The sequence below is a fragment of the Eleutherodactylus coqui genome, chromosome 3 (genome assembly GCF_035609145.1).
Source record: "Eleutherodactylus coqui strain aEleCoq1 chromosome 3, aEleCoq1.hap1, whole genome shotgun sequence".
NCBI lineage: Eukaryota > Metazoa > Chordata > Amphibia > Anura > Eleutherodactylidae > Eleutherodactylus > Eleutherodactylus coqui.
In genome coordinates, this window is record NC_089839.1 from 265,494,578 (window position 1) to 265,520,589 (window position 26,012).

At 43.9% G+C, this 26,012-nt stretch overlaps 1 protein-coding gene across 1 annotated transcript in view; it reads left to right on the forward strand.

Moving 5' to 3' along the window:
• The window catches only part of DPYD (dihydropyrimidine dehydrogenase), a 1,260,313-nt gene that overhangs the window by 983,400 nt on the left and 250,901 nt on the right, over positions 1–26,012 (forward strand). The window contains exon 18 of the mRNA XM_066597377.1: positions 11,921–12,040. Within this exon, the coding sequence (XP_066453474.1) occupies positions 11,921–12,040 (120 nt within the window). The remainder of the gene's footprint in view (positions 1–11,920; positions 12,041–26,012) is intronic.

Sequence of the window (26,012 nt, forward strand, 5' to 3'; positions counted from 1 at the left end):
TTAAACAATAGTGGAACTATAGTGGATGTAGATTATGTGGCCACATCCAACCCCTCGAGTTTTAGGGGACCAAAAGGTCCCTCTGTACCATTTTTTGGCAAATTCTATTTTTATTGAGTTAAGAACAAAGCGCAATACAATACACAATACAATGAACTTGTAAAGGACATCTCTTATAAAGTACAGGTAGCACAACTTAAAGCCTTCTGTACAGTAACTAGTGATGAGCGAGCATACTCGCTAAGGGAAATCGCTCGATCGAGCATTGCCCTTAGCGAGTACCTGCCCGCTCGGCCGCAAAGATTCGGCTGCCGGCGGCGGGCAAGGAGCTGCGGGGGAGAGCGGGGAGGAACGGAGGGGAGATCTCTCTCTCCCTCTCCCCCCCCCCCCGCTCCTCCCTGCTGACTGCCGCAACTCACCTATCACCCGCGCCGGCAGCCGAACCTTTTCTCCCGAGCGGGAAGATACTCGCTAAGGACAATGCTCGATCGAGCAATTGTCCTTAGCGAGTATGCTCGCTCATCTCTAACAGTAACCTTAAAACTTATCTAATGACAAGAATATCAGAAGAAATTGGGGAGGGGGAATTGTAAGAGGCTAGGAGTTTCCAAAAATAAAGCATATAAATCAAAGGTGATTTATGAATGGTAGATACTCAGTCATGAATGCACTAAGCGCATAACAGCCTCTGGGAAAAGTAGCATAGTAACAGTGTTAACAAAAGTCCAACCAAGGTGCCCACAATTTATCAAATTAATTATGCCTTCTGTTAGGCCAGCTCACTAATGGCTCTTTTACACGGGACGACAGTTGGGTAAATGACTGCACAAGCGCTAATGTCATCGCTAAGGTTGTTAGTGCTCATGCAGAGCATTTATACAGGCAGAGTTCTCCGCTTGATCGTAGGCTTCTCGCTCAGCGCGAAAGTCTTTATGCCGACTGAATGTTAGCGGTAATGAACTGTGAACAAATACTGCGCAATTGTTTTGCATTTACACTGCACGGATATAATTCAAATTTGATCATTTGAATGAATTTGAGCGATAATGAGCTGCCTTCATAAATGACCATTTGCTCTTCAAATTGTTTGATTTGATTTACTTTGGCAACACTTGGAAAATCTCAGAGGAGTGGTACTCATCCAGGACAAAGACTAATAATTTGACTGCTGCTATTAAAAGCATGCATCAATTCTGTTTTGATGGACTGTAGTTCATGCTAGGCCTTGCTAGACCTATCATGTCCAAGGTGTGTGAAAAAATTGGAGAAGAAACTTTCTTTAAAATAGGTTCCACTTGTTCCAGTAGAAGCATATCAGTGGGCAATGCCACCAAATATGTGAAAGAGATTCTATCATCAAGTTACACCTCCAGCATTTATTAGATTCTGATTCGTAGGTAGGTATTTGCTGGAGCAGTACCGCCTCGAAAAAAAGTTTATATTGCTTTTCCTGTAATCTAACACAGGTAGAAAAACCATGTGAGTGCTAAAGAATCTGTTTGATCACTTGGTTGGAAAGAGTAATTCTCAGCTGCTTCACCGAGGATATCAAATGCATAAGCTTGACAATTGTCACTGTGTTGACAAACTAGTGACAAATTTACAGATTTTCCTTGTAGTAAGGGATCTGGCTGAGCTCTGACATGGGTTGAAGAGAGGATTGACAAGTAATACATTTAGAGCACACAGTTTTGAAATGCGAATAATGCAAAAAGGAGAGAGGACTTGTTTGGCCAATAGGTTCTTTAGATCAGAGTAGTCTTGGATGGAGCCTAGAATATTATAAATAGAGAACTCATTTAGCCTATTCTAGAGATTGGAGTAGTTGAGCTCCTGTGGACTGTTTAGCATTGGTAACAAATCATCAAGCATAATAGGGAGGGGGAAGGAGTTAAAATTGGTTGGAAGCATTTCCATACCTCAAAAATTTCTCTCATCAGGGGGGGTCTAGTAAGTCCCTGTTTTCTTGTATTAGGGAGCCAAAGGTGTTCATGGAAGGAAGTACCGGATGTTTGGGAGGCCAAAATGACCATACCAGAGTTTTTACATGGACCAGTCATTTCCAGACAAAACTGTAAATGTATAGTCTTGTAATAATTTCTTCACATGATCTTCTTTGTGTTAGGACATTATGTGCTAGGCATGGTCACTTGCTCTTCAGAGAAAGCTTGTGAAGAGGAATCTTAGTGACTTAAAGAAAGCTGGGAAAGGCAGATTGGGACCATCTGCATTATATAGAGGATTTTAGGCATAGCATATGTTTGTATAGTCATAAGAACTCAGTGGAGTTTTAATCTCTGATAAAAGGGGAATGTCATTTAGTTGGTAAAATGAAAACAAAGGTTTGGTACCATGTTAGCCAGTAGAGCAAAATGCCTTCAGCCTGACGAAGAGCTCGAGAGGCTTGCAAGCTCGCTATTACATCATGTATTTTTGTTAGCCATTAAAGGGTATCATATCTACGAGATTACGTGATCTCTCTTGCTGAGAACAATCACATTTAGTTGGCAAACATCCTCTAGTTTATTAGACATGAAATCCCATATATTTAAGAGAGTGAGTAGCCCATGGGAGAGGGGATACCTATTTTGTTTTCATGACTTTGGTCTTGGAGAGGGAGATGTTTAATATTTCTAATTTATTAAAATTGACTTTCAGGTTAGATATGGTGCCAAATTCTGGGAGGATAGCAGTAATGAAAGGAAGACATTATGTAGTGCTAGTGATTAGGAGTAGCAGATCATCTTCAAAAGCAGTGACCTGTAATTCTGATGAACCTATTTTGATTCCCCTGATCTCCTGGTCTTGTCTGGCCTATTTTAGCAAGGTTTCCATGGTTAAAGAGAGATGGAGAGTTAGAGGATAGCCTTGTCTTGTTCCATTTGTAAGTTCAAGGGCCTCAAAGAGTGCGCCATTGATATCAAGCTTGACCTTGGGCTTCAAGTAGAGTGAGAGGATAATATGAATAAAAGGGTCAGGAAAATTAAATCTTTTCAAAACGTTTCCATAAAGGCCCCGTTCACTTTATCAAAGGCCTTCTCAGCATCAATGCTGAGAAGAACCAGGTGCAGTTTGTGTTTATGCGAAAGTTGGATGGCATGGAGGATCCAGGAGGAATCATCTTTTCCCTCTCTCTCTAGCATAAAACCAGATTGTTCGGCCCCCACCAGAGATGAAATGAACTTGCACATCCTACATGCGACCAGCTTGGCCCAGATCTTCAAATCAAGGTTAAGCAATAAGATTGATCTGTAGCTGCTGCAGGCATGGGGTCCTTGCTTTCTTTGGAAATCAAGATAATGTGAACTTCTTGTGCTTGCTATAGTAGGAAGATGCCCGGCAGTAAACTATTGTAAAAAAAAGTGTGAGGAAGGCCGCATGCACACAGGTGGGTCAGATTCTTCAGCAGGAGCCCGCAGCAGAATTTGACCCTGTGCCCGGCTGGCATCTGCACATACCTGCTATCTTCTTGTTTTTCTTTACTGCAGATGGTCCGCATTGCTCGCCGTCGGACATGTACAGTACGCATTTTTTTTTAAACTCCTGACTTTCCTGTGGAATCCACAGCCTGTCCACAATGTCAATTGTGGAAGGGCTACACGTCAGACAGCTTTCATTGACTTCAATGGAAGCCGTCTGTGCAGGAACTGCCAGTACATACGCAATTAAAAGCACGCAGCACCATCGTTGCGGCAATAATGCAGCTTCTATGGCCATTCTGCAATGATTATTGCAGAATGGCCGAAGGACAGATGGCTTCCATTGACCTCAATGGAAGCCAGCCATGCATAGCCCACACAAAATCTTTTTTTTAATGTTCGAGCCTAGTTTAATAAAAATTCCTCTAATGTAAGATTTTTGTGTTTCCCACACAAGAGGATGCCTTTGATTTCCTTTACTGTCAGGGCTCATTCAGCGGGGAGCAAGTCACAGCTGTGACAGCTGTGGCAGAGGATCACAATGCGGCCCCATTGAAAGCAATGCGATGCAGGCAACCACTGCAGTAATTTTCAGGGAAGGGCTTTAAATATAATTCCCTAAAAATCATCTCTAGCTTATGTAAGAAATAAAAAGAATTATATTCTTACCTCTCTGCTGCTGTCAGGGCTCAGGCACGTCTTCTTTGCTTGGTCCCTGGCCAAGTTCAATGAATGGCCAAGTGCTGCCTGTGATTCGCTGAGCGCTATGACCAATCACAGGCAGCGCTCAGTTGTCATTCAGTGAGTGGCTGAGCACTGCCTGTGATTTGGTGAGCTCTCAGCCAATCAAATACAGCCCTTTCAGCAGGAGGGGATTTTAAATCCCCGCCTGCTGAAGGAACTTCACTACACTGCTGGGAGATCAAGCCACTAGACACGCCTGAGCTCTGACAGCGGCGAAGAGGTGAGTATATATATTTTTTTATTTTATACACAAGCCAGGGATGATTTTAGGGAAGGGCTTATATTTAAAGCCCTTCCCTGAAAAATCACTGCAGGGGTTGCCGGCAGCCCATTGCTTTTAATGGGGTTGCTGGCAGCAGCGGCAGCCCCATTGGAGGCAATAGGCACGAACCTGCATTTACCTGTCTTTTGGCATGTCCATGGACGCGCGGATTTGTGTGCACATACGTGCGTGCAAATGCATGCTCGTCTGAACGAGGCCTTAGCCTGAAAAAAGCTCTCAGGTATGTTTTTTATGCGGTTGCAGTGTGCTTTATTATCTAAAAGAGACTCATTTAATTTCTTCCTTCATTCTCTGCATGGTAGCTGCTCTAAAGAAATGGTCAAATATATTGACGCATGATCAGATATGGCAATACAGTCAATTTAGCTAACTTTATGTAAGAAAGAAAGCAACATAGTCTAATTTTTGGAAAGACTAGTATCTGTTGGAATAGAAGGAGAAATGCTTTGCTAAGGGGTTGTGAGATCTCCAGAGGTCTATCAAGTCTCATTCTTGTAGAGAGCTTTTTATTTTAGCTACATCTCTGTTCAGAGTGATGTTTAGGTCAGAGCCTATGATAATAGAGCCTCTGGTGATCAATTTCAAGTCTCCTAATTTTTTGATAAGCCCTGAGGTTTGTCCAATATTTGGGGCATATATGTAGAAGTCCCTGCTCATAGTGGAAATGCAAGAAGCTGCCAGCATGACAACAGGCAGCTAAGGGAATACATGTGTAAGAGGTAATTTAGTCCTGATTATTAGAGTACACATAGAAAAAAACATGCATTCCTGTGGAAGTAAAGCTGAAACACTTTAAAGAAAAAGGTTAGTGTGCTAAAAGCAAGCCCAAAGTCCATTGCCTGAGGTTGCTAAATCTGGATAGATCACTATAGGAACAGTGAAGTCTGTGAAAGTGGCATATGTAACTGAAACAGAATATTAAGGGCTTGTACAAATAAATACATGAAACCATTGAGCAAAACTGAAGAATAAAACAGCATATGCTGCATACTCACAACAAAGAGAAAAGCTGGCTTACAGCAGTGGACAGTTTAGAAGACAGCTGGAGGATTATTTGGAGGTGTCTTCTTGCTTTTTGGTGATTTATAGTGAGAAGCAATCTGCCGCAATTCTGCTCTGGGGAGCATGAGCATGGCAGGCATTCTGGCCATTGGGAGCCAGGAAGGTATTGCTGTTGGGTCCAGTTCACAAATGGGCCAGATTTTATCTAAATCCTGCAGCCGAAGAGAAATAGCCAGGAATATTGCAAATTATCATTTTTCAGTTTCTCAAGCAGTCCTCTTATTAACCTGCTTTTTCTAAGGTATTCAGGGAGATATCTTGATAACTACCCAAGGCTGAGCCATCATAAGTGACTTATGTTTTGTTGTGGGCTGCATCCAGAATGGTGGCAGTATCAACATAGGGATGCAAGCCACATATTATGTCACAAGAGTGTTTGCCTTGTTTGGGGTAAAGGGCCCTATGGATTCTCTCTTTAAAGATTTTATCTGCAATTTCGCTATTCAGCAGTTCGTTAAAGAATTCCAGGGCAAATTTAGGGAGTTCTTCATTTGTCTATGAATCTGGAAATCCCTTAATGCATGCATTCACATTCCTCCTCTGACTGTGGTTCTCCTGGTCTTCCAAATGGGTATGTACTTTGTTGATCTGGTCAACATGGAGGGCGACGCTGGAGGAGAGGGCCTCTGGCTTTGACTAGAGAGTGCTATGCAGGTATTTTCCAGTCCTATTTGATAGCCATTGTTTTGCACTACCACTTTAATTTCAGCCAGCCCCAACATTACAGGCTTTAGGGCCTACATTGGTGTTTTGTGGAGAAGGCCCTTAAAAATTACCATGGTAGCAGGTTCTTTGGTCATAGTGTCTAAATCAGAGTCCTCTATTCCTCCATGGGTTAGGGGCACCATCCTCCACAATTTTGGAGCTGCCTCCCGTAGATTGTTCAAGTCTGCATGGTTTTTGATGGTTCTGGGTATGTCTGATGGTTCTACCAATTTGTCCTTGGCTTTGCCCATCATATGACATGCCTAAAGCTGCAGGAATGATAGATTGTGTGCTGTGGTGAGATCCATGTCTCTCTGCGTTCAGGCTATGCCCCCTTCCCTCTACACTATATGAGTAGGCTAGTATTATAAATGATGGGATAGTTAGGGGCCTTTGTACATATTTTATAAATTTAACCTATTTTTATAGATGCAACCAACCAACTTGGGAGATCTGATTTAAATAGTCTAATATAGGATAGTAGGATGTTGGTGCCAAGAGTAAAACTAGCTTTGGTGAAAACTGAAAATCAACTGGTTTCAGAATTAGAAAGCTGAGGAAATAAGAGGTGAGTAGTGTTTCATTTTGTTTGCTTAAGAACATTTGCAGCCATTAAAAATATAACAAGTTGGACAGAATCCTTAATTTAGTAAACACATATCTCTTTCCATTACATGTTTGTAAAAGGGGCCATGATGCATCTATTGTAGGTAGAAGACTTATACAGACCTACATCTTTGAATTCTGCATCCTAATGTAATATATAATGACGCTGAATATTCAATATTAGTCAATGAAAAAGAATTTACTAGAATTTTCTTTACATATCACTAGGATTTGTATAAAAATATACAATGGTGAACAAGATTTTCTAACCTAAATGGAAGACCGAGGAAGGCATAAGATGTATTGATTTTTTTTCTTCTTGCTACAGTATAAACTGGAAAACCACAGGCTGACTGTACTACCATCAGGAGGTATTATGTAAATGGAAGTCAAGAAATAAGGAAACACAATAAAACCAGCAATAAAACAACCTTTAATCTAAAAAAAGATAAAGATCCCCACAAGCTATATGAGCAAACTATACCTAATAACAAACTTGTCAAACAGGTAGTTAGGGGTAGGTGATGGAGAAAACTCTCCCTACCAAAGCCCCAAAATCACAATCGTTGCTGTCAATGAAATAGCTGCCCTGAAAAGTGCAATTCCAGATGAAACCTCCTATAAATTCCCTATTAACATAGTGACATAATATGTAAGGCCAGAAAAAGACATATGTCTATCCAGTTCCACCTATTACCCCCCAATGTTTATCCAGAGGAAGGCAAAAAAAAACCAATGACGTAGAATCCAATTTTTCCCGTTTAACCCCTTGAGTGGCAGGTTTACTGTTACCATGTCGTGCCTCAGAGGGCAGGTTTTTTAAATAAGTCAACAATGCAATTTTCTCACGCAAGTATTTATTTAGGAACAGAACAATCGCTTTGCAATATTTTTTTGCAAAGAAAGAATAGATTATAACAATTTTGGAAAATAAAATAAAATACAGACTTACCGCTCTGTGCTGCCGGGGCTCAGGCGCGTGTCTCCGCTCAGATCCCGGTACTGTCATCATGATCTTTCAGCTGGCGGGGATTTAAAATCCCCGCCTGCTGAAAGAACATAATCAAACTGCCGGGATGGGACCGCGTAGCGCTCAGCCAATCACACGCAGCGCTCGGTCTATTCATAGAATTCAAGAAGGAGCATGATGACAGTACAGGGACGTGAGCGGAGACACGCGCCTGAGCCCCGGCAGCACAGAGCGGCTGCATTGAAGTCAATAGGAGTGCTATGCGGTCCCCTCCCGGCAGTTTGATTATGTTCTCCAGCTGAAAGATCATGATGACAGTACCGGGATCTGAGCGGAGACACGCGCCTGAGCCCCGGCAGCACAGAGTGGTAAGTATATATTTTATTTTATTCTTTACACTTGATAGAAATGATTTTATGGGAAGGGCTTATATTTTAAGTCCTTCCCAGAAAATCACTGTGGGTCAGCCAGCTTCCTATTGCCTTCAACGGGGCTGCCGGCAGCGGCGGCTCCATTGAAATCAATAGGAGTGCTATGCGGTCCCATCCCACAGCTGTCACAACTGTGACAGCTGTGCGAGGGGATTATTTACTTCCTGCAGGGAGTCCCTTTTACTCCCCATGCAGTAAAAACCCCAGAAATTCAGCGGACATCTCAGTGCTCAGTACATTTCAGCACTGGAGCTGTCCACGGAAGCCTTCCGGGGTTTAACTGCATGGTCCGTGCAGCAAGCCACGGAGATTTTCCGGGCGTGCCACTCAAGGGGTTAAGGGAAAAAAAATCCTTCCTGCTCCTGTCTGCCAATTGGAATAATCCCTGGATCAACAACCTTTTTGAAGTCATTAATAATTGTAACATATAATATTGTATCACTCAGAAAAGACGTCCAGGCCCCTCTTGAACTCTTTTATGCTCAGGCCAAGATTTCCATAGTCTTGTTGCTATTACAGTAAAGAACCACATTCTTTGTCGGTGTAGAAAGCCATCTTTTCTCCAGACGTAGAGGATGCCCCTTTGTTATAGTTACAGTCACAGTCCTGGGTATAAATAGATGATGGGAGAGATCTCTGTATTGTCACTTGATATATTTATACATAGTTATTAGGTCACCCCTCAGCTGTTTTGTTTTTTCTAAACTAAAATAATCCCAATTTTGATAACCTCTCTGGGTACCGTAGTCTATCCATTCTGTTTATTACTTTAGTTGGCCTTTTTACCTGCTCAAGCTCTGATATATCCTTCCTGAGCACCCGTGCCCACAACTGTACACAATATTCCATGTGTGATCTAGCCAGTGACTTTGAAAGAGAAAGAACAATGATCATGTTATGTGCCTTTAGAACACTTGATGTACCCCATGATCCTATTTGCCTTGGCAGCAGCTGCCTGACACTGGTTGCTCCAGTTAAGCTTCAGTCCAAGTAACGGCTGGACAGGTAGATGAGCCTGGGTGCTGCATTCAGGATGGATTGGAGAGGGGAGAGAGTGGTGCAGGGAAGGCCAATAAGAAGTGAGCAAGTTGCAATAATCAAGCGAAGAGTGGATGAGGGCAACAGTGGGTGTTTTTAGCAAGTCAACGGTGAGAAAGGGGCAGATTTTTGTAATGTTCTTGAGAAGCAGGTGACATGTTCAGGTGAGAGATTGGATGTAGGGGGAAAGGAGAGATCTGAGTCGAATGTAACTCCAAGACAGTGGGTGTGCTGTCTGGGAGTTTAGGGTTCTGCCACACACTGAGATGGAGATGTCAGGATGTGGTCAGTTAGCAGAGGGCGGAAACACAAGATGGACAGGTTTTGAGAGGTTCAGTTTTGGGTAGAGAGAGGACATAGTGTTAGAGACAGTGAACAGACAGTCGGTGGCGTTCTGGAGGAATGGTGCAGTGATGTCACGGGAATGGATGTATAACTGGGTGTTATCAGCATACAGATGGTACTGAAATGCAAATCTCCTGATGGTTTCTCCAGTAGGGGTTGTGTAGCTGGAGAAGAGGAGGGGGCCGAGGACCGAACCCTGGGGGACCCCAATAGCAAGGGGAAGAGGAGGGGAGGTAGACCCTGCAAAGGATATGCTGAATGAGCAATCAGATAGGTAGGAGGTGAATCAGGAAAGAGCAGTGTCCTTTAGGCTGATGGAGTGAAGCATATTGAGGAGGAGTTTGTGGTCAACAGTGTCAAATGCTGCATAGAGGTTGAGAAAGATCAGAAAGGAGTAGTCGTTGATTTGACCATCAGGAGGTGATTTGACACTTTTGTAATGGCAGTTTCTGTCGAGTGTAGAGGGCGGAAGCCAGACTGTAGAGGGTCAAGAAGTGAGCTTCTGAGAAATGGCTTATAAAGCGGGATTAAACCAGGCATTCTAATAGTTTGGAGACGAAGGGGAGATTTGAGATGGATCGGTAGTTGGCAGCATCAGTCGAGTCAAGAATCGGTTTCTTTAGCAGTGGGGATATGATAGCATGTTTGAATGAGGAGGGAAAAATGGCAGAGGTCACAGAAAGGTTGAATTTGGTGGGGAGGTGGGAGATGATGACTGGTGAGAGGAACCAGAGGAAGTGTGAAGGCAAAGGGTCGCTAGTACAGGTGCTGGGGCAAGCAGGGCTAAGCAATCTGAAGACTTTTTCCTCTGTCATTGAACTGAGTACAGAGTGTAAGCAAGAGCTTGATGCAGTACTGAAGAGAATATGGTCTGGGCTATTCTGGGATTGGGAGGTTATTTACTGTCGGTAGTTGCCAATTTTCTTTTTGAAATAAACAGTCAACTCTTCGGCACTGAGATCTGAGCATAGGGGGCTGCAGTTTAGGGCTGAGAGAGGAGTGCAAAGTGTCAAAGAGTTGCTTGGAAGATAGTGAGGAGATGAGAGGTGAGCTAGACTTGTTTGTCATGGTGGAGGGCTAGATTGTAGGTTCTGAGCATGAATTTGAAGTGGAAAGATTCTGCGGACATTTGTGACTTTCTCCAGAGCTGTTCAGCAAGCCTAGAGCACCGCCGGATGAAGTGCGTTTGAGGTTGCCGCGATCTGCATCCGATGGCTTGTGTCATAGGGGGGTGCAGCTTCATCCAGGGCATGTTTGAGGGTGATGTTGTAATGTGTGGCAGCCAGGTTGGAGCAGGAGAGAAATAGAGGACAGAGAAGACTGTAGAGACTCTTCAAAGTTTTGGGTGTGAACAGCCTGAGGGTTCCTGTACATACAGTAGGTAGTTACTTACCCACTTCCACTCTCGCCCAGACCAAGCATTCTCATTTTATATGCCAACTTTTTATGCGGTACAATATCAAAAACTTTGGAAAAGTTAAGATACACAAGATCCGGTGACTCTCCCCCATCCAGTCTAGAACTTACCTCCTCGTAGAAGCTGATCGGGTTGGTTTGTCAGGACTGACCCCCTAATGGTTATTGTTTTCATTGAATGTTATTGTTATATTGAGCACCATCACCATTCAATTGCCTCTGTTGCTTTTCCTGCTACCACTGTTTGATCTATTTTGCTTTTTTCATCATGATAGTTTATAATAGGGGACTTTTAGGAGGTTCTGGCTGAAATCTCACTTTTCCAGGCAGCTGTTCCTTTGACAACCAGGGTTTTGATTTTAGGGCTTTAGTAGGAAGTGTTTTTCCATTGCATATTTCCAACTGCTTGTCTGAAGAGATGCTTCATTTGAAGGTTAACCATTAGGTATAATTCTTCGTATAGCTTGTGTTGATTTTTAGCTGTTTGGTGTTAAAGATAGTTTTAATGGTGGTCTTCCTGTGATTCCTCACAGTATAAACTGGTCTGTAATACTGTCTCTGGAAGAAGAATCTCAGATTCTTTTCACAGTATGTCACTTGCATTAACATAAATGGTAGTTTTCGTGGACATGGTTTTAATATATTTAAAAATTAAAAATAATCTTTTATGCATATTTTAAACAGAATTTGCAAAATCTGAAGCTACTGTATATGCAAATAATGTGATTAATTGTATTAGTAATAGTAATAAACATTTGTATCATATTTTTGGAATAAAATATATATTAAGTGGAATAGTTAGACTGAACATATCAGTGTATTCTTCTATTAGCAAAGAAGAAAAAAATTACTTCCCCTTATGTGATATTAATGGGTTCAACTTAAACGTTCTGTTTTATAGGTGGTGCAGATGGTGTTACTGCAACTAATACTGTCTCAGGGCTGATGGGACTGAAAGCAGACGGAACACCATGGCCTGCAGTTGGAAGAGAGAGCAGGACCACATATGGTGGTGTGTCTGGTAGGTGTTGCCCTTTATGTTCTAAACTATCTTTAAAGGCTGTTAAAGCCTCAGGGGGTCTATGTTAGAAGCTCAGATGGCATGTTCACTGTAGGACACAATTCTCTGAGCACAATCTTGGTCATTGCGTTTCTAATAACTGCAACAGATGGAACATATTGAATGTGAAGAGGCTGATGTTGCCCTTTCCTTAACAGTAGAGCCCAGCAGTATAATACAAAGTAAGGTCACTAGGAAAGAGACAAATCATGACCTGCTTCTTTTACACAGAATTTTTCTGCATGTTACTCTCTGCATCTTAGACTAGAAAGTGTAAAAATCCTAAGATTAATGGGCAGTTTTTCTGACCAGTTACAGAATTCAATTCAAAATGTTATATTTTGAAGGCACTTTTTTAAACTAATAAAAATTTCTTTCATTTATAAAAACAAATTTAAATCTTACAGAACATCAAAATGTAAAGATTATGCTGTATAAAATGTCATTGAACATGTGAAATTCACCACTGAAGATTAGAGATGAGCGCGCGCACTCGTCCGAGCTTGATGCTCGTTCGAGCATTAGGGTACTCGAGATGCTCGTTACTCGAGTCGAACACCACGCGGTACTCGAGTCAATTGCATGTTTAACGCCATTTATCTAGCCAATAAACATGCGGGGAAGGCAATACCATTTCCTGCTGTGATGTGCCAGCCTTCTGCCGGCCAACAGCAGTGAGTGGTTGGGCCGATCAGGTGACTGCCGAGTACTTAAACTGGTCCCGCCCGCGGCTCACCTCAGACGCATGCTGGCAGTGGTTAGGGAAAGTGCTGAGGCTTATACAGGGAAAGTGTTAGCGTAGGATCCTGTCTTCAAGAACCCCAACGGTCCTTCTTAGGGCTACTCCTCATCGTGTGCATTACTGTTGTGGCTGGCTGGGAGCAGTAGTGCACCATTTTTTTTATTTTTTTTTAAGCATCTAGGGCTGTGCAGGCCATTTCAGCTATACTGTTCTGTGTGTGCAGTGCATTACCCAGAGTTTAGGAACAGAGATGCTTATATAGGGAAAGTTTTACAGTCGTGATCCTCTCTACAAGAACCCCAACGGTCCTTTTTAGAGCTACTTCTCACCATGTGCATTATAGTTGTGGCTGGCTAGAAGCAGTAGTGCACCAATTTTTTTATTACACATCTAGGCCTGATCACAGCCTTTCACTTATAGCGTTCTCAGCCTGCAGTGCATTATACTGAGGTCTCACCGTTAAACAGCACTCTAATGTTTCCTAGGCTACGGCAAAGTATTTCAGTTATACTATTCTCAGTCTGCAGTGCATTAGACAGAGGTCTCACCGCTAAACAGTACTGTAATATTTCCTGGGCCACTGCAAACTATTTCAGCTCTGCCGCTGTGCAGAGGATCTAACAATACCCTATCCCTTGGTGGGGTTGAGATATCCTCAGTTACCAGCACTATCCACTGGCTTTAGAGTCTGCTCCAACTCCATACAGCCTCTCTTATCTACAAGTCTCTGTGAGCGGTAAATTACCCCTAGGTATCAGTGCAAGACAGCGGGTTAATTTTTTCAAGTCACAGCATAGAGCCTCCGCTATCTACAAGTCTCTATGTGCAGTGAATTAGCCACAGTTGTCAGAGCTGTCCAGTGGGGTAATTTATTTGGGTTCGGCTCTATCCTTAATCCGCCATGATGAGGAGTAGGTGTAAGGGGCGTGGACGCGGGCGTTCAGGTGAGGGTGTGGGCACAGGCCGAGTTCCTGGGCGGGGTGAATAAGAGACAGCTGCTGAGGGATTAGGAGAGAGGCAAGCTTCTGGGCTCCCCAGATTCATATCACAATTTGCGGGTCCGCATGGTAGACCTTTACTACAAACAGAGCAGTGCGAGCAGGTGCTGTCGTGGATGGCAGAAAATGCATCCAGCAATGTATCGACCACCCAGTCTTCTACGCAGTCCACACAGTTGTCTGTCAGTGAGGTAGTAGTAAGGGCAGTAAGTCTGAGCGAGGAGCGCACAGAGGATTCGGAGGAAGAGCAGCTGTACGATAAGGTGACTGACCACACCTGGTTTGTTAAGCCTACTGAGGACAGGGCTTCAGAGGGGGAGGCAAGTGCAGCAACAGGACAGGTTGGAAGAGGCAGTGACGTGGCCAGGGGTAGAGGCAGGGCCAGAGCAAAGAATCTCTCAACTGTTTCCCAAAGCACCTCCTCGAGGCACGTCTCCATGCAGAGGGCTAGGTGTTCAAAGGTGTGGATGTTTTTCAGTGAGAGAGCAGACGACCGACGAACTGTGGTGTGCAACCTGTGTCGCACCAAGATCAGCCGTGGAGCCACCACTACCAGCCTCACCAGCATGCACAGGCATATGATGGCCAAGTACCCCACAAGGTGGGACGAAGGCCGTTCACCGCCTCCGGGTCGCACCCCTGCCTCTTCCCCCGTGCCCCAACCTGCCACTCAGATCCAACCCCCCTCTCAGGACACAGGCACAAGCGCCTCCCGGCCAACGCCCACACCCTCACTTCCATGGTCCTCCACTCCAGCCAGCAATGTCTCTCAGCGCAGCGTTCAGCTGTCACTAACACAAGCATTGGAGCTAAAGTGGAAATACGCTGCCACCCACCCGCATGCACAAGCTTTAAACGTGCACATTGCCAAATTAATAAGCCTGGAGATGCTACCATACAGGCTTGTGGAAACGGAAGCTTTCAAAAACATGATGGCAGTGGCAGTCCCGCGCTACTTGGTCACTATTTTTCCCGATGTGCCGTCCCCGCCCTACATCAGCACGTCTCCCGCAACATAAATCATGCCCTCACCAACGCAGTTACTGGGAAGGTCCACTTAACCACAGACATGTGGACAAGTACTGGCGGGCAGGGACACTATATCTCCCTGACGGCACATTGGGTGAACTTGGTGGAGGCTGGGACTGAGTCAGAGCCTGGGACCACTGACATCCTACCCACACCCAGAATAGCGGGTCCTACCTCGGTGCTGGTATCTGCGGCATTTTATGCCACCTCCTCCAAACCCCCTCCTCCTCCTCCTCCTCCTCCTCCTCCGCCACCTCTACCTCTCAATTACAAAGTGTGAGCACGTCACCAGCAGTAGGTAGCGCATGGCACAGCGGCACAGCAGTGGGCAAGCGTCAGCAAGCCTTGCTGAAACTAATCAGCTTAGGTGACAAGAGGCACACGGCCCCCGAGCTGTTGCAGGGTCTGACAGAGCAGACTGGCCTCTGGCTTTTGCCGCTGAGCCTCCAATCTGGCATGGTCGTGTGTGACAACGGCTGTAACCTGGTGGCGGCTCTGCAGCTCAGCAGCCTCACACACGTGCCATGCCTGGCCCATATCTTCAATCTGGTGGTTCAGTGGTTTCTGAAAAAGTACCCCCACTTGTCTGACCTGCTCGGCAAAGTGTGCCATGTCTGCGCACATTTCCTCAAGTCCACCATGGACGCTGCCACCTTGAGGACCCTGCAACATCGGTTTCAGCTGCCAGAGCACAAACTGCTGTGCGACGTGCCCACACGCTGGAATTCTACTCTGCACAGGTTGGCCAGGCTGTACTAGCAGCATAGAGCAATAGTGGAATGCCAGCTGCAACATGGGTGGCAAAGTGGTAGTCAGTGGTAGGCTCAATTCTTTACTGAGCAGTGGGCATGGATGGCAGACATCTGCCAGGTCCTTGGAAACTTTGAGGAGTCTACCCAAATGGTGAGCAGCGATGCAGCCATAATTAGCGTTACCATCCCGCTGCTTTGCCTACTAAGAAGTTCGCTGCTAACCATAAAGGCCGACGCTTTGCATTTGGAACAGGGGATGGGGGATGACAGTATGACCCTTGATAGCCAGACCACCCTCATGTCTATATCTCAGCGCGTTTTGGAGGAGGAGGAAGAGGGGGAGAGGGAGGAGGAGGAGGGGGAAGAGACTGATGGGCACACTGCAAAGGGTACCCATGCTGCTTGTCTCTCTTCAGTTCAGCGTGTATGGGCTGAAGAAGAGGAGGATCCTGAAAGTCATCCTCCTAGTGAGGACAGCAATGTGTTGCATACTGGGACCCTGGCACACATGGCTGACTTCATGTTGATTTGCCTTTCCCGTGACCCTCGCGTTAGACGCATTCTGTCCAACATGGATTACTGGGTGTACACTCCTCTCGACCCATGGTATAAGGATAACCTTTCCACTCTCATTCACGAAGAAAAAAGGGGTACGAGAGTGTGGCAATACCACAGGGCCCTGGTGGAAAAAAGTGATGCTAAAGTTCCCATCTGACAGCGCTAGTGGCAGAAGACGCAGTTCAGAGGGCCAACTAGCAGGGGAGGCACGGGGATCAGGCAACATGTCCAGCGCAAGCAGGGGAACACTCTCCAAGACCTTTGCCAGTTTTATGGCTCCCCAGCAAGACTGTGTCACCACTCCCCAGTCAAGGCTGAGTTGGAGGGAGCACTGTAAAAAGATGGTGAGGGAGTACATAGCAAATTGTACCACCGTCCTCCGTGATGCCTCTGCTCCATGCAACTATTATGTGTCAAAGTTGGACACGTCGCACGAACTTGCGCTGTACACCCTGGAGGTGCTGGCCTGCCCTGCCGCTAACGTCTTGTCAGAAAGGGTGTTTAGTGCAGCTGGGGGGATCATCACGGATAAGCGGACCCGCCTGTCAACTGCCAGCGCCGACATGCTTACACTCATAAAGATGAACAAAGGCTGGATTTCCCCATACTTCTCTTCTCCACGGGTGGAAAGCAACGGAACCTAATGATTCTTTTTGCTGCAACAGGAGAAAAATGCATCCTCTCTCACCACAAAAAAGGGGGAATTAGCTTAGTCAATCACTCTTGGATATTATTACTCCTCCTCCTACTACTCCTCTTCCTAAAACAGCATATCATCATGCTGAACTGCCAATTTGTCTGCGGCACAAAATGCTCTGTTTGAAAGTTTTTTACAATTTTTAAAAGTTTCAAACGTTTTTATACTTTAACTGAAACCAATTTTTTCGGAGGGCTGCCTCAAGGCTCTGTTACAAATTAAGCAACAGCGAGCTGTATCTTTAAAAAATGTTTATGGGTTTCACCTGCCCTCGGCGTTCAGCAATTTTTCAGAGGTACACTTGTACTATTGGTACACCAATTTTTCAGGCCATTGCCAATACTGTTAGCAAACTAATTTTTCCCGGCTTCACCTATACTCTTGGTAAACAGATTTTTACAGGTGTTCGCCTATACTATTGGTACACCAATGTTTCTGGGGTTCGCCTATACTCTTGCTACAGAAACGTTACAGGAATTCGCCTATACTCTTGCTACAGAAATGTTACTGGGGTCCGCCTATACTCTTGCTACTGAAATGTTACAGGGGTCAGCCATTGCTACTGAAATGTTTGAGGGGTTCACCTATACTTTTGCTACAGAAATGTTACTGGGGTCTGCCTATACTTTTGCTACAGAAATGTTACTGGGATTCACCTATACTTTTGCTACAGAAATGTTACTGGGGTCTGCCTATGCAGTTTCTACTGAATGGTTTGAGGGGTTCGCCTATACTTTTACTACAGAAATGTTACTGGGGTTTGCCTATACTCTTGCTACAGAAATGTTACAGGGGTCTGCCTATACTTTTGCTACAGAAATGTTACAGGGGTCCGCCTATACAATTGCTACTGAAAGGTTTGATGGGTTCACCTATTCTTTTGCTACAGAAATGTTACTGGGGTCCGCCTATACTCTTGCTACTGAAATGTTACTGGGGTCCACCTATACAGTTGCTACAGAAATGTTACTGGGGTCCGCCTATGCTGTGGGTGTAGAAAGACTTCCCATTGCTGTGTTTTACCTATCTGGTACAAATACACTGACTGACTAGGGCAGAAATCTGGGCCGGGGCCCTTGGCGGGGTGAAACCCTGCCATGTTTGGGCACTCTATTTTCCTCATGTGTAATACCATCTTTCAGTTCCTTGGGCTTGCCTATGCTGTGGGTGCACAAAGACTTCCCATCCCGGTGTTGTGCCTGTCTGGCACAAAAACAATGACTGACTTGGGCAGAAATGTGGGCCGAGGCTGAGGTCCTTGGTGGGGTGAAACTCTGCCATGTTTGGGCACTCTGATTTCTTCCTGTGTAATACCATCTTTGTGCACCCACAGCATAGGCGAGCCCAAGGAACTCAAAGACTTCCTATTGCAGTGTTGCGCTATCTGACACCTACACAGAATGAATTGTGTGGGGACACATGGATTTTCCATTGTTATGTAACTCACAGCACCTTGGGTTACGCAAGGTGAAGGCTGGGACCCAGCCTGACCCTCGGCCCGCTCACGTGCTTCCCACACAGAGTATTGCTGCATTCTGGAGATGTGTAGAAGTGCTGGCACCTGAGTTCCCTTTATGCCCCCGTTTGCGGCTCCTGACAATTTTGTGACGGAGGTGGCATGGGATTGGAATGCTGATCGTATGTCAATTTATCATCCATTATTAACAGCATTGTGGGCTATCGACAACATTTTCAAAGAGGGTCGCTGCCTGGCCCTGCCATCCCTCTGCAGTGTTTGCCTCTGGTTCCTCCTCATCCAGTACGCACTTATTATATAATAGACATAAGGGTGGTGTGGCTATGAAGCGAGCGTGTGGCATGAGGACAGCTGAACGCTGTGCAGGGAATATTTTGTGTGTGCTGTGGATGCAGAGTCGTGCGGGGGGTTGGACAGCAATGCCAGCATGTAACCCAGGAGAAGAGGCAGCAGTGTCATCCGCAGCCAGTGATTGTCCTTGGTTGCAGGTAGTGTGGTGCTTAGCTAAGATGTGCCAGCGCGTGTGCCTTGCTAATGAGGGTTTGTCCCAAGTAAATTGTTAGGGGGGTGACCGCCAGACTCTTGCCCTCATTTTGGCTTAATAATGGGACCTGGGAGCCTCAGATGCAGCCACGCATAGTGCTCCTGTCGTTCACTATCTGTTTCTGTGGTGTGTCCATGACTTTCTAAAGTTTTCTGGTGTCTCACAAGTCATCACCAATGCGAAGCATCGGTCTCATACAAAAATGCTTGAGTCAATGGGGTTCGTTACTCGAAACGAGCTCTCGATCAATGAGCACCCAAGCATTTTGGTGCTCGCTCATCTCTACTGAAGATACATTATACTAAATTTCTCCCTTGAAGTTCCTGAGCCCCATTGCAAAATCTGAAACGTTACTCTCACCTGCCAAGGGCCATTTTTAATAATAATGTTTTTTTAGTCTGGATTCACACTGTGTTATAGCATATGCCCAGCCTTTCTTTCCTGAACGCTGGTCCATAACACTAAAGACTCAGTCACACGGGTGGCAATCCGCGCGGAAAAACGCCCGCACTTCGTGCGGACAAAAATCTGCATGACCAGCTCCTTTGCCACTCATATGTTCTTTTTTTTAACAGGTGCGGACGTCTGCTGTGCAAACGTTTTTCCGCTCGGAAATACGCGCGGATCGCCGCCCGTCTGACTGAGCCCTAAAAGCCATAAAAGCCCTGTATGACACTCAGAGTACTAAGGGCTCTTAGATTATATAATACACCAGTTTAAGGGGTATTGGTGAACTTCCAGTTTACTTCGAACTAGTTTGAACTGAAACAAGCTTTTTACAAAAGTTTGGTGAACTGGCCGAACTGAACGTTTTAAAAGTTTGCTCATCACCAGATTAAACCAAAAGTTTTAATGAAGTGAGACAACTTTAGTTTCTGTTGACCTGGTTTCCATTCCTTTCCAATATCTTTGGAGAACGGAATAGCATAAGAAACTCCAAAATTACAGGAATGGAACAGAAACATTTTCGAATGGAGAGCAAAGCAGTCTCCACTTTGTTCTGTACTCCTCTTTTTGTTACATCCATGTATCAGCAAAAAGGAACTCTAGCAAACAGCAATTTACTATAGCAAATAGCAATTTACTATAGCAAAGTGGTAAAATATTCTAGATTAAACACCTCTCTCTGCTGATCTCATAAATTAGTTTAAGTAATTTTCTTCTGCAAAGTTTCAGATAGCGCAAGTGTAACAGAGACTGTCTCTAGACCTTGTGGAGATTGGAAAACTGTTGTAGGCGTGCTGTGAGTAATAGATCTGACACTGTAGAAATACAGAACGAGATCTATTGGAGGAAGGGATATCAAGATGAAGTCACATGTTTTTTTTCTGGAGCTGTATATAGGGTATTCCATATATTATTTGATGGAAGACATATATAGGATTGGGGTGCAAATGGGCAGAGTAGCTGGACAGTTTTATTTATAGTAAATTGGAAAAGATCTTAAAAGATGTTTTCCAGCCCTATGAAATCTTTTACAATCAGTCTTCTACAATGATATGAAATAACAAAAGGAGAAATGCCTTAGCAATCCCCTACCTACACTTTACTAGTCCTCAATTGATCTTTTCTTACTCTGCTCCAGCAATGATGTTTTGTATTGACATGTGACTTCTGCAGCCAATCACTAATTATAGTTGACATTACTGAGGTCACCGACGTTTAAGCCAATCACTGATCTCCAATGTGACTAGTGATTGGCTTCAACGGTCTTTTATGTAGATGGTGTGATATAGTTGGAGCTGGGTAAAAAGAGATGGGTAAACAACCAAGGAAATATTGCCATTGGAGCAGTAGGGGGTATTGGTATGGTGAGTATGCTTCCTTTTGTTATTTGATAATATTGTCAGCTGTTTTTTTAAGTAGTGGAATTAGAAAACCCATTTAAGAAATTAAGTAAAGCTGTTCATTGCACATCTGTAATTGCTGTCCAAACATGGGCTGATTTTACATGCCAATGCTCGGACGCCCATTGCTTAAGGCATTGTGTATCTCTTAGAAAGCTGTTATATGCAAGTTTTAAATCATGGTGCTATAACCTGAAAGGGATATTCTGGCTGGTAACCTTTGTTCATTATGCATGCTCAGCTATTTCTGTATCTCCTGTACAGCTGCATGAAGTGGTAGCAAGCATGCTTGGCTACCACTCTATACACCTACCACAAATATGTTAGTGTACTGGGACAGAAGAAGTGATTCCTCCTGCAGGCTGAAAACTGTGGTTTTCAAGTCTTTCTTCTCAAATGCCTTTGTCATTTCTGTAAAACTGAATTGATGTGGTTTTTGGTTGCATTGTAGCTGAACCACCATCGAATGGTAACTGCCCTGTGAGGTCTTACCTTTATACTTCGACAAAGACTGGGTGCACACTAACCCTAAGTTTAAGTTGTGCCCAAAAGACTTGGGCACAACTCACATCAGACAGCATACTGACATGCATTGGCATGAATTATTTCTCATCCAAGTAATGAACAAGCATAGAACATGCTATGAGGTTCTTTTACTCAGACGATTGGTTGGCATGAAAAAATGTCCACATGTATAGCCCCAATGACTAAGAACAGCACACAGCCCCCAAAGTACAGATGGAGATGACTGGTACACACTCAAGTTTTTTCAAGCAATTACCATATAAATACATCTGCATAAGGAAGGTCCAAAAATTCTAATGAGTCACTTTTCTGGTAACACAACAAAGTTGTGTAGTAATAGGTGTTAGAGACATTACAATTAAAAATGCACCTTGCGACCAATAGTCCAACCAGCCACATATGGAAATAGGATTATGAGAAGGTGGAACAAGGGTGAAATGAATAATAAGCATAAAATTCAGTAACCAAACTAGCTGGTGATACCGTACAAAACACCTAAATACACTGCGTAATATACACTCATTGTAAAAAAAAAAAGCAAGCACCTAGAAAGCACCTAGAAAGCAAAAGTTTAATTTATTGCGAATAACTGAACACTTGAAGGGCGGCTCTAGTATCATTCTAGCTTGGATGCAATATGTGGTATGGGCGGACATGAAGGCATACAGGTTCTATATGGTATCCAGTGGTATATTGGTACACATTTGTTGTAACTGAGCCTCTAGATTGTGCAAAATCGTAGGCTGTTGAAGTTGGCATCCTAAATGGTTCCATACATGTTCTAATTGCAATAAATCTGGTTACCTGGCAGGCACAGAAGTGTAGAAATGTCGTAGAAGCATTCCTGTGACACTCTTGGTGTGAACGGCCAAGCATTATCCTGCTTTAAAATTCCTCTTCGACCGCTACTAACTGTCGTATGTAATTGCCCTACAGACCATCACAACAATAGGGGCAGTGTGCCACTCCACAGCAAAGACACCCCTATGTCTCCAGATATAAACACTACCATCATAGCAGTCCATTTTCATCGTTCATGACATCGCTGAAAACGGAGGTGACGGTGGGTTGGTGACAAAGGCAGTACATGTAATGGTCGCCGTGAGACCAAATGTCCTTCAGCCAAGCACTTGGAAATGATTTTGATAGACACAGGGGCCTGTATTTATGGCGGCACCTGTCTCTGGACAACCAAACAGTTGAAGCTGCTTATGCTTGCCAGAGGATTATATGATCCTCTCTACTAGTGGTCTGTTGAGCGTTTCTTGAACCCATTCACATTGTGTGAATGCCTACACACATGCACTGGTCCCAACACCTCGTAAAATGTTGTCGATACAACCATCCAACTTCTCGCATTACAATAATAAACCCCCCACTATTAGCTGGGCAAAATCTCTTTGATTGCATCGTAGAGGAATGTCTATTGGTTAACGAGCTCTACGCAAGCAGAAAAAGAAGTCACTACACACAAGTAGCCTCTGAGAGCCTCTTTTTAGGCCAAGGGAGGGACCAGTTTTAGAGCCTCAAGTGTCAAGACCGTTCATCTAATCATGCCACAACTCTAATCATTTGCATATCTGCCTGAGATGTAACTGCATGCCGAGTTCCAGGTGCTTGATTTTTTTTTTAACAAAGAGTGTATATAGATTATATCCAGCATGTCATAATTGGCGTGTGAAGACCTAGAAGGTTGGATTAAGGGCCCAGGTATAGTTTGAGCTCCTGAGGCTCTAGGCATCTAAACAAACAATAATTTTGAATTTTACTTTAGAAAATGATTTGTCCATGTGGACTTCAAGTATATGAAAGCACATGATTCATATTCTGTGGTTTCACATTTTCAAGTGACTCCTCTAAATGGAAGAGATTTAACATCTTTCAGATAGTCAAAGCAGGATTTTGTACTGTGATAAGAGAAAAACCATTCAACATGCATACATTACATATGTTACAGCCTGCATACCAATGTATTTTATAGAGATAAGTTGTAGAAAATGCGAGTTAGACAATAATTAGGAATATGTAAGACTCTTATATCCAAAAAATCTTACAAAGCTAGGACAAATGTTTTATCCACTTTTATGTTATTTAAGTAATGTGTTGAAAATTATGCAAATTCACAACTGGTTTTATTCAACCATCACAGATGAAACATTTCTCTGATATAACCAAACATTTAAGCCGCCTGCACATGGCATGCACGGATTCTGCGTGGGGAATCCCGCATTGAATCCGCCCGTGCCCCCTGCTGGCAACCTTGCGTACCTGTCTTTTCTTCTGTACTGTGGATGGGCCGCCGGCACACTTGCACAGTATAGATTTCCCTGTGTCATCGTTAGGTTATGATGCAGATCCCGCGGTCTTTCGATAATGATGATTGCGGAAGGATTGCGGATCAGACAGCTTCCATTGACTTCAATGGAAGCCGTCCATGCGGAAAACGCTCTGAAATAGAGCATGCTGCAATTTATTCATCCACAAACGGAAACCGCAACTGGCTTTCGCTCATGTGCGTGGAAAATCACTTTTCCATTGTATGCTATGGATGGACCCGTGTGCATGAGCTCTTAACCCTTTCCAATCCACTGTCTGACATCTGAAGACATTCAGATTAAAGGCTGTACAGCTCCAATGTCGGAAGACATCCGGCAGGGTATTCTTACTGTATATTACTGGCCCCTCTATTGTTGGGGGCCTCTCCAGCATGTCCAATACCGCAGTGCGGGCTCTAGCCAGCAGACTGTGTCATTGTATAATGGCATAAAGAGAAAGCACCATAGGAAACCCTGAATCCAAAATTGGATTGCAAAGGGTTAATTCATCATCATTTAGAGAACTGCAGAGGATATTATGTAATTTATGTATTCAAACCTGGGTTAAAAGCAGTTGCTGACTGTACATTGAGATTTCATAGGAACATAGACAAAGGCAATGTCACTAAGAGAACTCTGTATGTGTAGACATTTATTTCCATACAAAGAATAAGGTCATGTTATTGCTTCTATAGAAATAAATGGCTCCACACATATTTTCTCACAGAATAATATAATTCAGCACAGTGATAAGCAGCAAGCAGAAACTAAGCTGGCTCTATTTCCTTCAGGCATGCTGTGGTGCACCATCCTAGAACGGACCATCAAGTATGGGAAATGAAGGTTACGTTTGGCTCACACACTAGTGCTGTCACTTCTCCATTTACTTTAATGGGTAAAGCAACTATTGATGGCCATTTTGAATTGGGCAGAGTTACTGGATCCCCATTTACTTGGTGGACTAGGCACCAATGGTCAATATGAATATTATATGCTGAAAGTGCCCAGGATGAGACTACCCCTTTAAGAAATTATTTCTATGATATACTCACATGGCCTTTAGACTTTTGACCTTGTAATACTTTCCTATGATACATTTCCAGAACATGATCTATCAAATAAATACATTATATCCATTACAGTAGTTAATTACTCTTAAACAAATTTAGCAAAACCAACTGTAAACTTAACTGGAGGAGCCAGTGTCAGGCAGCTGCTGCCAAGGCCAATAGGTTTATGGGGTATCATCAAAAGAGGTCTAGGAACACATGATGAAAATATTCTTCTTGCTCTTTATGAGTCACTGGTCAGACCACACATGGGATATTGTGTACAGTATTGAAGACTGGTACTCAAGAAGGACATATCAGAGTTTAAGTGGATTTGAAGGTGAGCAGCTAAAATAATAAATGGAAAGGGCAGAGTACAATATCCAGAGAGGTTATCAAATTTGGGTTTTTTTAGTTTAGAAAAAAAACTAACTCTATCAATATATCATGGAACAATACAAAGATCTCCCCCATGATCTATTTATACTGTAACAAGGAGATGCCCTCTGCGTCTAGAGGAAAAAAGGTTTCTACACCAACATAGAAGGGGATTCTCTACTGTAAGAGCAGTGAGAGTAAGGGACTCTCTGTCTGAGGATGTGATGATGGAAAACTGGCCTCTACCTCATTTTTTGCCTTCCTTTGCATCAACATTGCAACATAATAGATTAACCTGGTTGGCCATGTCTTTTTTCAGCCTTAACACTCATAAATATAAGGTTCTGCACATTACTCATTAAATGAGAAACCACTGGGTAAAACTGACATGAAGGACTTGTGAATTTTAGTTAACTGTAAGCTTAACCGCAGCAACCAGTGTCAGGCAGCTGCTGTCAAGGCAAATAGGATCATAGGGTGCATCAAAAGAGGTCTAGGGGTACATAACGAGTACATTGCTCTTGCTCTTTACAAGTCACTGGTCAGACCGCACATGGAATATTGTGGACAGTTTTAGGCACTGGTATTCAAGCAGAACATTTCAGAACTTGAGTGGGTACAAAGGTGGGCAACCAAAGTAATAAGCGGAATGGGCGAACTACAATACCCAGAGAGGTTATCAAAATTGGGGTTATTTAACCCTTTGCAATACAATTTTGGATTCAGGGTTTCCTAGGGGGCTCTCTCTTTCTGCCATTATACAATGGCACCATCTGCTGGCTAGAGACAGTACTGCGGTATGGGACATGCTGGAGAGCCCCCCCCCCCCCGACAACAGAGCAGTCAGTAATATACAGTAAGAATACCCTGCCGGACGTCTACCGACATCAAAGCTGTACAGCCTTTAATCAGAATGTCTTCAGACGTCAGACAGTGGATTGGAAAGGGCTAGTTTAGAAAAAAAAAGAGACGGCTGAGGTGCAACCTAATAACTATGTATAAATATATCATGGCACAATACA